Source organism: Pteronotus mesoamericanus, unplaced genomic scaffold (assembly GCF_021234165.1).
Source record: "Pteronotus mesoamericanus isolate MK-2021 breed Mesoamerican mustached bat unplaced genomic scaffold, CSHL_Meso_final contig_2, whole genome shotgun sequence".
Lineage (NCBI taxonomy): Eukaryota > Metazoa > Chordata > Mammalia > Chiroptera > Mormoopidae > Pteronotus > Pteronotus mesoamericanus.
In genome coordinates, this window is record NW_026555084.1 from 8,354,602 (window position 1) to 8,367,370 (window position 12,769).

The following is a 12,769-nucleotide window of genomic DNA, read 5'->3' on the forward strand; positions in this document are numbered from 1 at the left end:
CCCTGGGGGAGGTCTCAGAACATACTCCCTGTGGATAAGGGGGACAACTGTAATTTTTCACAGCAGTCTTCCAGTAATTTTCATTAGTCAAGAAGAAAGTTCCCCATTTGATACTACTGCAAGTTTACATCTCAGCGTTTTCATAAAGGGAGGCCTCAGGCTCAGGGCTTTGGGCAGGGGCAACAGAATTGAGCTTGAAGTCCACATGGTTCAGTTTCAGCTTTGTTAATAGTTTTATTTATGGAGCATAATGTTGGCTTCTCACGTTTAGAAGTGATGGAAAGTCTTCCTTGCAGTAAAAATAAGCAAACTGTCATTCAAAACAGTGTGGGGTTAGAAAGGAGTCAAGGTGGTACCTGAATGTGGCCACTCCCAGGAGATGGGAGAGGTAAGAAGGCCCGTTCAGTGCCCTGGCGTAAGGACTATCTAGCCAGGGCCCGCCTCCCTTTCCTACCCCCCAAGCCCTGGGCAGGCCCAGTAACTAGGTAGGGGCGTCTGCCAAAGCCAAACGCTGCCTCGGAAGCCTTCCTGACCAGGGCCCCGGGCACCCACCAGGACATCCAAGTGACCCTCTGACCACCTTTCCCAGCCCACCACAGCCTCTCTCAGCTTCTCCCAGGCCCCTGCCCAAGCTACTAGTCCACACCATGACTCCCCAGTCCCCTCCTGTCATTCTCATTGTCCCTTTGCTACCTTATGGACTGTCATTTTTCCTCAACCCTTCATTGGCCCCCCTGGCACTCCTTGGTACCAGTAGGTAAACTGAGGCCCAAAGGAATGACCCGACAGGAAAGTAGCAGCAGAGCCAGGGACATGCTGGACCACCCACCCAGCTAAGCCCCAGGTGTCCGTCCAGTGTCTGCGCAGCCTTGGAGGCCTTTCTTGGAAAAGCCATTCCTACCCCCTCCCCCGCCCCACGCACCAATTCTGCTATGCTTGTCCTGTGGCCCATCTCAGAGTCACTGTGTCACCCCTCCCGGGTGACATTGGTCTCTTTAAAGGATTAAGTCCGCCCACACCGTGGTGGGTGGCAGAGTGGGGTGGGGGGTCTACGGAAGTGTGTCCATGGTGCTTCTTGAGCCACTGCCTTTGGCTTTTTGCAGGGGCCCAGGGTATTCAGTCCACATTCAAGACCCCCTTTGCCATGACATGGATCCCACAGGGACCTCAGGACAAGGGCTTGGCCTGTCTGACCATCTTCAAGGGTTTCCCATCCCACTCCAGCCAGAAGCTACGCCCACGGCATCAGAAAACAAAGACAAAGAGGTTCTGAAGTGAGCAGAAGGCCTGTTCTTGGGCCAGCTTTATTGGTGGCTTTGTGAGCGCCTCGGAGCCCCGCCTGGCTGCTCAGGCCAGCCTCTTATACACGCGCTCGTAGGTCACGTCTCCGATGGTGGAGATCTGAAAGAAGCAGCCAGAACACAGGGAATCAGTGCTGGGACCCCGGGGGGTCATGGGGCACAGCTGGCGGAAGACCGGCCTCCGATCCTAGCCCCGAGTAGAAACGAACCAGTTGCACCCCTTCTCTGGGCCTCAGTTTCCCAATTTCTGACACAAATCACTGCACAGACTCCGTATAGCGAAAGTGCTAAGCAGATGACTCTTTACACGGTAACTTCCCCCCGTCTGTTCACTGCAGTCCACCAGGCCAGGCCCTTCCCGGGCATTATCCCATTGAATCCTCCCAACAACACTGTGAGGTTGTCCCCATGGTACAGATGAGAAAACTGAAGTGTAGAGAAGTCAACCCATCTAAGGTCAAAGGACACGCTCAACCTCTGCACCATTTGGAATTGGGGGCAGGTGTGCTTAGTGATGGGCAGATGTGGCTGCTGCCCTCGGGGAGCATAAGTTTTTCGGGGAAAGGCTGACAAGAGGATGCTGTTCAGTGAAGGCCCCTGTGCGCAGGGCCCCGGGCTCGAGGCCACGGAGACAAGCTGTCATAGCGTGTGCACGTGTCATCCGTTGGTCCTTACGTCTGGCCGAGGAAAGCAGCAAGCTTTTCCTTTTAACTTCACCTCCGAGTCTTTCCCGCTGGGGAAACACCTGGAGCCCTGGGTTTGGGGGTGGCATGGTAGAAATGGAAGTGAGGTGAAGAGCCCCCCGAGACAGCACCCCCGACCTGTGTTTACAGAGCACGGAGTGTGGGAGGGGTCAGTCCACAGGTGTGTGTGTTGGCCCAGCCGGGATTTTTAAAAACATTTAACAACCTGGAGGTTTTACAAAGAAGTGCAGATTTCCAGCCTCTCTTGAAAAATCAGAAGACCTAGCAGGAAGGGCTGAAGCCTCATGGTGGAGCAGAGTGTTGGCTGCCCTGGCTGGGGTCACCTGGACTTCCCCTTCACCGGCACTCTGGAAAGCGCCCCGTGGGTTTTCCAGACTTGGGCCTCCGGGGCTCAAGCGTGGGCTCAAGAGTCACAGATCCCATCTCTGCTATAAAAGCTACGTGCCCCCCCAGCTAACCACTGAGCCTCCCCATGCCTCAGTCTCCTCATCTGTAAACTAGAGATAAAAGTCCCTACCCGTTCAGGGTTATCGTGAATTTCGATGAGAGCACATGGCCTGCCACACAGGAAGTTCTTACAAAACCAGCTGCCCAGAAGCCTGCCTCTCCGGGGCCCTGGCTGTGGGCAGAAAAGCACTTCCGGGCCTGCCAGGAGCCAGCAGGACACTCACCTCCACCAGCTTGTCACCCGCGATCTCCGAAGTCTGGTGATAGTTGGGGAAATCCACCACCAGCTTCCCACCCTCCATCTGCACCGTGGCCTGGAAGGGAAGCATAGCCCTGAGTGTGAGTCGGCAGAGGCCGCCAAATGCACGCCAGCCCCTCTGGGACGAAGGACCTGCCTGCCGCCCCAGCGATCCTCTCTAGGAATTAATTTGCCTTGTAGGTGTACGGTTACATAAACCAGACACAGATCACCTGCACGAGTCACTCAGCTTTGCTGTGCCTTCCTTGTGCATCACTAAAATGGGGGTAGTAACTATACCTGCTTCATAGAGTTATCATGAGGATTAAGTAATTAAATATGACACATGTAAAGTGCTTAGAACTGCCAGGCATGTGGTGAGCCTCCTTATTAATTGCGGGGTTAGACGTGACCATTGTTGTTAGGATGATGGTGATGTTGTCTGAGGGTGTTGATTGCAGCATTGCTTGTCATTGTAAATAACCTAAAAATCCAACCTAGGCTATCAATGAGGGGATGTTAAATAGATAACAGCATTTCCAGCGACTGCTCACCTTGAACTTCTTGCCCCCCATGGTCTCCATGTCGCACTCCTTGCCAATGGTGAACTTGTTGGTCATGGAGTGGCCCCCGGGGTAGTGCTGGGACCAGGTGAAGTTCTGCCCATCCTGCTGGACCTCCGTGACGATCTTGAAGTTACGGCCCTTTTCAATTGCTTCGCTGGGGAGCCCTGGCCCGGGGGACAAGCAGAAGGGCTATGTAAAAGCTGTTTACACCTATGGTTTTGGAAAAGAGCTCGCCTGCTCTGGGGCAAGCTACCCTGACAATTAACAGCACACATTTCAGTTCTACCATGATTTATGCGGCTTGGGCAAATACTTCTCCCAGCCTCAGTGCTTCCATCTGCAATATGGGGTCGTGAGGCCCACTTCACAGGGCTGGTGCAACAAATAAAGTGTGTCTTGTAAAGCTCCTGCTGTGTAGTTGACAATAAATAATCGTTGTTCTTATGGTAACATAATAGAAACTTGCCAAGCTCACAAAGTTCCTGAATGAGGGGGACCTTCACGATCATCTTCTATGGCTCTTATTTCATGGATTCAGAAATGAAGACCCGCAGCAGGAAAGAGGGCTCCCCGTACCTCAGTGGGAGCTCTGGGCAGCGCCAGCCAGGTCTAGAACTGAGACTGGCTCACTCGTAATTCCACACCAGACTGTTGCGGGGAAGGCTAAGTCACTGTTACTTCAGGGCCAATCCCAATAATTGACCTGGAAGGGCTTTGGCCTCCCCAAGGTCCCAGGGCACACAAGCATGGCTCTTGGGGCCTCTCTGCCACCAGGATGAGGGCACCGGTCCCTGGGGCTGTCCTCAGACTCCTGACAATTGCACTGCCTCAGACTTAGATGCAGGACGGCCCATCCTGGCCATCTCATTGGTTCCCCACAAGCAGTGTTGCAAACCTAGCAGTGGGAGGTGTGAGTCTTTGATCTCTCCGCCCACACAGCCTTTGTTTGTTGAATGATTGAATGAGTATGTAGCTTGTCAAAACTAGTCTATGCTCACTCCTTAGTCACCTGTTGTAAGGCAGGATGTGGCGATACCACTCATTTCATCATAGAGCCTTGGGTTCTAATATCCTCTATAGCAAGAGCTGAGATGCCCCCTCAGTAACAGTAGGTTGGCTCTTACATATAGTAGACGTTCAATAAACATTTGAATGAGTACAGCAATTTAGTCTCTACTTCATCAATTTCTAGCTGTGTGGCCTTGGACTAGTAATTCAACCTCTCTGGGCCTCAAGTTTTTGCTCAGTAAATTGGATATTCTTATATTCCCTAAGTGTTTTAAAGTCAGAGTCTTTATGGTTCCTATTAGCCTAAGAGCCTGGGACAGAGAAGTGCTCAACAAATGAGAAAGTGAATGAATGAATAAATGAAGTCCCATCCCACTTTACCCCAGGAATTTGGGTTCCTGGACCAGGGCTGGTTTCTGCAGACCATCCCAGGCAAGGCATCCTTAGGACCCCACTCACCAAGGCGCTTCATGAACTCGTCATAGTTCTTCTCACTCTCCATCTCGTACTTGCCGTTGAAGGCCATGCTGCCGGGAGACCTGGAGGCCAGGGAGCAAGGAGATGAGGAGAAAGGTTCGTGGTGCGGAAGGGCCTGGCGCCCCAGCTTATAAACCCTCCCAGATGCTGAGGCTCAGCCCCCTATGTCACCCCACTTGTCCCTCCTGCCCCTGAAAAGGAAGTACTTGATGTTTTATGATGTGGGAAGGGCCTGGAGGAGAAGGGCCCCAAGGTCATTCACCCAGGCAAGTGCTGGCTGCAGCCCCGTCGCCTTTCCCAGCAGGGCCAGGGCCGGCGCTGCTGCAGGGCCTGTGGGGTCATCCGCTCGGCCCGTCCGTCCCTCCGTTCATCCATGTCTCCCCTTCATCCATGCTCGTCCCCTCTCGCTTACTCTTTCACTCCCGCATTCACCAACCGAAGTGCATGAGGCACGTCCTGCGTGGGGCACCGAGGAAACACTGAGTGAGACATACCTCCTTCCCAAGAGAGCTTCCAGGCTGGGCCAGAGACAAAACGGACAACTGCAAAGAGCTCTCGTGCAAGCACGGTGTGCACTGTGTCCAGAGAGAAATGCAGGGGTGTGGCCTGGGGCCTGGGGAAGGAGCGACCCTGCACAGGTGGCTGCTATGTCTTTGTGTAGAAGGCATTTGATACAGGTCTTGAAGGAACAGTGGGATTTGGATGTCAGGACAAGCAGGCAGATTGGAGAAGGCCAATGTAGGGAAATGATATATGAGGGTAGGGGAAAAGTGTGACGGAGGTGCAAAGGGCCAGGATGAAAGGAAACAATGAGTTTGGCTGCAGCAAAGAGCCCTTGAAGAAGAATAGGCACAAGAAGGATGCAGAGAAGAATGCCAGCAGCGTGAAGCAGCAGCCCCGGGAGCCACCCCGGAGGAGGAGGTGCCAGGGTGTGCGAAGACCCGCTATGGGACAGGCATGGGCTAGGGCCTTGAAGAACTTTTTTCGAGTTTCACAGCTGGAAGGGCTAGGAACTTAGACCCCTGACTTCGGGTTCCTGTTGTGTCATCTGGCGACTCCATCACCGCCGCGACAACTCCTGCCCCGCCTGTGTGGTGGGACTGTCCTCTGGACCCAGCTGGTTGATGAGGCAAAGCATGAAGCCCTCTGCAAAGGCCCGCATCCTTCTTCTTATTCATTAAGATCTGGCAGGTCTCTCTCTTCTCGCAGAGTCAGCTCTCCATGAACCCCCATGAATTCGCCACAGTTGCTGACCCCCAGCGCTGGGACTCACTGGCCTCTAAGCTGATGACACCAACTTGGCCGCATTTTACCAGCCTTCACTCTCCAGTCTTGGAATTTCTTATCCCAGCCAGGAGTCTTGTTTAAAAAGAAAAAAAACATAAACACACATTAAACCACTGCTAACATACACACACGCACATCATCATCATCATCATCATGGATTTTCTGATGCTAAATTATATTTATTAAAATTTCATAATTCAGAGCAACTGGAAGTCCCAGCAGAGACAGTCCTTGATAACAGTTTGGTATCAACCCTTCTAGACTTTTAAATGTATACATACACTTTCTTATGTAAATGAATTATATTGTCCTATAACCCCTTTTTATGTAATGATATAGATCATGCCTATATCATTACAAAAGGTATATCATATCCTTCTTCATAGCTCCAGAGTATTTTTATTGTCTGTATGTTTTATAACTTATATAGCTATTTCTGGATGTTTAGGTTGTTTCCCATCTTTTCCTATTATAAATAACTCTGAGATAAACATTTACATGTGCACCTCTTGGTGTACATGTCAGATTATTTACTAAGATTATTTGCTGAGGATGAATTCCTAGATATGAGGTTCCTGGAACAAAGGTTTTTATAAATAAAATATTGATATCGATGACTCTACTGCCTTTCTGAAAGGTGTTAACAGTTTACATTCCCTCCTAGAGCACATGAGTATTTCCCCTCATTGAAAACAATGATGCAATAACAATGACAATAATTGCTAACATTTAGTGTTTAGTATGTGTTGGGCATGGTGCTGAGTGTTTTATGTGAATTACTTCACTTAATCTTCAAAACAACTCTATGAAGTAGGTACAGTTATTGTCCCTATTTTGCCAAGGAGGAAACTGAGGTTCAGAGAATTGAAGGAACTTGCCCAAAGTCACAGAGTCCCTGTATATAGTTCATATTTACTACCAAAACAAATTTTCAATATCACTTAAGGACATTTCCAAAAATTCCCCATGGTCCCATTACCCTAACACTGTAACTTTTAATTTTTCTGTTTTCTTCCTCCCTCTTTCACTCTTTTCTTTCTCTCTCATCCTTGCTTTCTCAGTGACTCTAATTAGAAAAGATATATAATAGCTATAATCTCCATGCAAATGTAATATTTCATTCTATTTTTCTTTGCCCAGAATTACTTTGTAAACACAGTCCCATGGTTCTGAAAAGATGCCATGTTGATTGTTAGAAATGGCTACATAATGTTTGCTGTTGGACTTTTAGGGGGATCCCAGCTTACCTCATTAAATTCCAGGCCACAGTGAGCTTTTTCATATGGAGAGGATTTTTTTTTTTTTAAGCATTTCATTGAGCTAAAGCCCCAGGTTGGGATTACAAAGTTACAGGATCTGGAACATTCATAGAGCTCTTAATATGTTTTGTCATGTTGGGACTAAATTGGTTTATACCCAGCTCACCTGGGTGCTAAATGTCTTGGGACACAAAGTTTAAAACATCTTAGTACTTTCCCCAAACATTCTGCCAGCAACATCGCAGACTGTGCCATCTTAAGAAGTGACACCTTTTTTTTTTTTTTTTTTTTTTATTAAATAACCTTTATGGAGGAAAGGGTTTTAAGTTTTCTGATTATAATAGTAATAGATGTTCATAGCAGGAAATTTGGGAGAAAGCAAAACACAAACTAAAGGATACCTGTAATCCCACGATAGGGTCTTGTTTTCAAATTGTGAAATGAATACATACTCAATTTTTAAAAAGACAAGAGCTGAAAATAGGATAAAGTGAAGGTGAACGGCCCACATTCCACTACATCTCATTTTCCAGCTGCTGTTAAATTGAGTACATAACCTTTTAGATATTTCCCACATGCACACAAACATATTTGTGCTTATCTTTTTTTCTGTTCTTTTTAACAAAACTGAAACCCAAAGATATTATTTTGTCTTGACTCCCCACGCCTAATTTGCAGTTTATTTTAAACATTATGGATCTTCTTTCTCCCTGGAAACTGATAACCATTCCATTCATTATTAAAAGGGACTTTCCAAATGGAGGAGTCCACTACCAGCATACATTGTGCTACCCCAGTCTAGTCAGGGGAAGCAATAGAGCATCTGCCGCTTTCCTGTAAACCGTGGAAGAAAATAATTTCCCAGATGTGGTTGGCTCTACGTGAGACCTAAGGTGACAATCGGTGGATAATCTAGAGAGGTTTAGGGGGTGGGGTGCAGTCTCCTGAAATCCCCGGGGGTCTCTAGTCTTGGAGGAAGTATGCACTTGGTAGAATCCTACCTTTGTGCTTTGGCCTGTCTGGAAGGACTGCTCACCTTTCACCTGTCTTTCTAAATTTTAATTGTCCTTACAAATACACCCCCTCTTGAGAGCCTTCCATGATTATTCTAGCCTGTAGATTGTTCCTAACAGGAATCCCCCCAGTGTGTACATTCTCCTTGTCATGGCTCAGGGGGACACCTGGGCTTTAAGAGTCTCCTCTATTAATCTTCATGTGTGAGCTTGGAGACTTCAGACTCACAACCATTCATTTATTCAGCAAATGTTACCTGAGCACCTACTGTGCAGGAGACAGATACTATCTGTCCTCAGGGCTTGTGGAGGACCCAGCCTAGTAAACAGGTGAAGAGAACATGGTGTCATAAATGAGAGAAAGGCCATGATGATGCGGGAAGAGACATCACCCTGACCAGCACTTCCTAAGGGTCAGGGAAGGCTGACCTGACAGAAATGGACAAACAAGCCAAAGCCTTAATTGACTCATTATTAGGTGGGGGTAAAAAAACTGTCATCCAGAGTTTTCATGAGATAAATGAGGGTCAAACAAGAGTATATAAACAAGGGGCTTAGCCTCGGATCTAGGATGTCATAGACGCTCAGTGAATGACACAGTTATTCTTGCTCATTGGCAGTTTGTCCAGCCTATCTACCCATTTCTTTGAATTACAATTGATTGTAGCATTAATTTACCTCCTCGCAAAGTGTGTCTTTTATCTCCCAATTAGAATGTAATGCCTCCTAGGAGAGAAGCTGCATTTCATACTTCATTATAGGGGTGTGCCCGGCAGGCACGGGAGTACTGTTGATTTTGGACTTTTTGTTCAGGTCAGTCCGGAATAGACTATGGGGCAGTAGTCTCCAAAGTGTGCTCTTCCTCATACACCACGGAGGGTGCAGGAGGGGAAGGCTTGTGAAAAATGGAAATCCCTGGGCCCTGGTCCAGAAACTGATTAGGTAGGTCTGGGCGGGGCCCTGGAACCTGCATTTGACAGGTTCCCCAGGGGGTATGATGCACAGTCACCTTGAGCAGCTCCAGCCAGGGCACTTAGCAAGAGCTGGCCGGGTAGACCAGATGGCCTCTCCAGGCCCCCGTGTACCAGTGTTTTCTTTGACTTTCTTTTGCACAGCCAGGAAAATGTTCTCCTTAGTAGCGACTCATCCGAGGTCAGAGTCAACAGCAGATGGGAGTGGTGGGGGTGTGGAAAGGACAACGTTGGCACCAGAACCCCTGAGTCAGCGCCACTCCCTCCACGAGAGCCTGTGTGCGCGCCTGTCCCCCAGCCCTTGTCTTCCCCACACCCAGTCTCTCCTCTTCAGCTGGGGTTCACCTGTTAATGCAGGTGCTCATCGAGAGCCTTCCACGAGGGGCAAATGAACTCCCAGGGAGGTTTTACGGAGCAATTGAACCAACAGAGCAACTATACCCCAATGGAGATGAAGAAGGGCCCCCAGATGAGGCCCCTCTGGACCACCCACCTCCCACCTGGGCTCTAGCTCCTGCCTCAAGTCAGCCACCCTCATTCTGAGAGTAACTAGCGAAGCGGGTGGGGCAGGCCGGCGCTTGAGTCCCAGGCCGGAGGAGAAGCCCCAGCTTCCTCCCAGCCTGCCTCCCAGGCGCCTTCCAGGGCCTTGCATGGAGGCCCTGGTTGACTGGTGTTACAGATTCCTCAGTCAAACCCCCTTCCTCCTTTTGTCCTCAGCCAAGAATCTGAAATACTAATTGGGGTTGATCCCAGAATGTCAAGGTTAAGTGGAACCTCTAGGGGTAATTTATTCCATGAGGATTCTCCTCGCTCTGTCAGAGGCTCAGAAACTCAGTATTCTCTTGGAAAGTCCAGTCAGCACTTTGTTTATGAACAATTAGAAATAATTAAAAATTAGAAGACATAAGAACTCTGAGGCCAGGCTGCCTGGATTTGATCCCAGCTCTGCAAATGCTGCTTGTGTGACCTTGGACAAGTTATTTGTCTTCCTGCACCTCAGTTTTCTCCTCTGCACAGAGGGTAATAATTGTACCAACCATAAAGGGGGGTTAAGAGTATTAAATGAGTTAACTTTCGTAAAGCGCTTTTTTCAGAGCTTGGCACAGAATATGCAAGAGTGTGTTAAGTGTCCAAGGTCACGAAGTTGCTGGTGAAGCTCGGATTTGAATTCAGTTCTCCTGAACCTGAAGTGGTACTTGCTACCACTATAATGAACAGCAGAATGCCAGTCCCTGGCTCTAATACCAGAGTTGTAAGCCATGCATTAATCCAGTCACTCAATATCTACTTCCTGAGCACCAGGCTATGTGTGAGGGGATGGAGATACACAGTAGAAGGCGGTCCCCACCCTACTGGGCGAAGGCCCAGCCTTGAGGCTCATCCCCTACTCTTTCTCCCAGTTCATCCCCTACTCTTAGCTTCAGTTCCTTTCCTCTGCAGCCCGTGGATGCATCGTTTCCTCTGCTGGGACCTTCAATGTTCTTTGGCCGCCTTGGCTTCCTAGGTTTCATCTTTGGACAAAAAATTTTTTCTAATCTTTTCTCCATCTTCAGGACTGACTACAACCAGGAGAAAAGGCACAATAGGGGGAGGGTAGGGATGACACCGCTACAAATTCATGGTCCTCCCTCAGCCGGGCTTTACACAGCCCTGTCTGTAGCCCTTCCCCTCATCACTGAGCGGCCGCCCGCTCCATTCCCCATAGCACCTTATCAACTAGTAGTCTTATCAACTCTCCCACGTCACTCCCACCGCCGAGCGGCCACCCCAGCCCCCAGCCATCTCTTCAGTGGCCACAGAGTAAATCCACTGAATAGAAACACTGCAACTATTAATATTTAACCAGTTCCCTATGTTGGACAGTTAGGTAGGTAGGAAAAACTGCACACACAAATGGCAAACACGACAACATGGAGAAAACAAACGAAAGTATTAGTACTCAAAACCATTACTAACATGAAGAGCATTATTCGAGGCAAGAGGTATGGGCCTGAAGTGCCCGTGGCTGTTCATGAGTCGTAAGTCTGTGGAGGATGAGGACCTTCAATATTTCTCATCCTCGTAGGCCTCTAGCCAAGACTCAAATTCCCAGGTGGGCCAATTACTGAAAAGGTTAGTCAATTAAAAAGTACCAGGAGAGAAAGTCCAGTTGGCCTAGTTAGGGACATGAGTCAATTCTGGGGGTGGGTGGAAGGTCTTGACTGAAGACTCATGTGCAATATAAGGGGGAGTAGCTCTGCAAGGAACCTGGAAGGAACGTGAACGTGTTTACCAGGGAAGGAGAAATTGTTGGCAGGCAGGCAAGAACGGTAAGTCCTCTCTATGAGACCTCAGCTCCCCCGCACGGCAAAAGAAGATCGTCTAACCCTGGCTGGGGCCATAACCAGGAGAGCGCAATGGAGGTAGTTCCGACAACAGCGAAGCAACCGCACGACCGAACTCAGACCCAGAGCAGCCCATGACCCTCAAAAATATTGCTTCAGGCCAAAGTCAGATGCCAAAAGGTCTTCCTCCAGTTGCTTTATGCAGTCGTTCACCTCCCTTCCGCCGCCGCTGGCTACCTGTGATTAATTCCTGCGGCAGCCACAGGAATCACTCCTAATGAATTTCTAATGAACTCATTTGGTGTTAATGCGGTGTGTAATTCTGCAGGACACTCATTATAATTTAGCCTTATTAAGTTTCTAGTTATTGGGAACCACTATCGCTCTAAGCTCGTAAGCAGAAGCAAAGTAATTATCCAGAGCAGGCAGTTAAATTATGGAAAGTGTCAGACATTCAGAGAAGGCCAGGAAGTGGCTGTTCTTATGTTTCTCCTTGGAGTGTGCAGAGGGGAACAGGCTTCGCAGGTCTGTGAGCTGGGGCACGAGTGTCCTCCCTGGTGTTATATCCTGTAATGTCAGAGCTACACAGGCTGCAGCCCAAGTGGCGGATTTTGAAGGCCTGTCCAAAGACGGCCCTGCCCCCAAATGGTCTGCTCCATCTGCCTGCTTCTTGGCTCTGAATTTCCACCATAGGGAGGTGTTCTTTTGCCCTGGAGACACTGTGGCAGGTTGAAAGGTGACCTCTACCACGCCTCAGAGTTCACAAAACAGTCACAGGTCGGTTATCTCATCTGATCATCTCAACACCCCAATTATTGTCATTATATCTCTTGATAAGGAAAACGAGGTTCACAGAGGTGAAATGACTTGCTCAAGGCCAGCTGGGTGCTGGAACTGGGAACAGCCCTCATCTCCCAGCCTCCTGGCGAGTTCTCTCCCACTCACCTCTCATTCACTGCCCCGTGTGTTTTAATGCACATGCGACCCCTACGTCTACTTAACCCGGCCCTCGCTGAGGTTGGAGCCACATCTGTGATCCTTTTTACCTGTTTGACTGGCCTTGGTTCAAAGGATGGGCCACAAGGCTCTGTTGGTAAGGGCAGGCCATGAGCCCTGAAGACACCTGAAAGATCCTATCATGAACAAGTTGATGTCATGTCTTCTTTTCCTACGC

At 49.0% G+C, this 12,769-nt stretch overlaps 1 protein-coding gene across 1 annotated transcript; it reads right to left on the reverse strand.

The window, feature by feature from the left end:
* Nucleotides 1-1,347: 1,347 nt before the first annotated feature.
* FABP6 (fatty acid binding protein 6) lies at nt 1,348-4,836 on the reverse strand. The gene is made up of 4 exons (XM_054567889.1): nt 4,724-4,836; nt 3,245-3,420; nt 2,677-2,766; nt 1,348-1,401 (listed from the first exon to the last, which is right to left on the reverse strand). The coding sequence occupies exons 1-4, from the start codon at nt 4,788-4,790 to the stop codon at nt 1,348-1,350; spliced, it is 387 nt and encodes a 128-aa protein (XP_054423864.1). The 5' UTR covers nt 4,791-4,836.
* Between the last annotated feature and the right edge of the window lie 7,933 nt (nt 4,837-12,769).

Coding starts and splice junctions, on each gene's coding strand:
- FABP6 (XM_054567889.1), bottom strand. CDS start 4,790: ATGGCCTTCAACGGCAAGTACGAGATGGAGAGTGAGAAGAACTATGAC. Junction 3,421..4,723: donor CGAGTTCATGAAGCGCCTTG/GTGAGTGGGGTC, acceptor CCCCCGGGCCAG/GGCTCCCCAGCGAAGCAATT. Junction 1,402..2,676: donor CGGGTGACAAGCTGGTGGAG/GTGAGTGTCCTG, acceptor TGCTTCTTTCAG/ATCTCCACCATCGGAGACGT.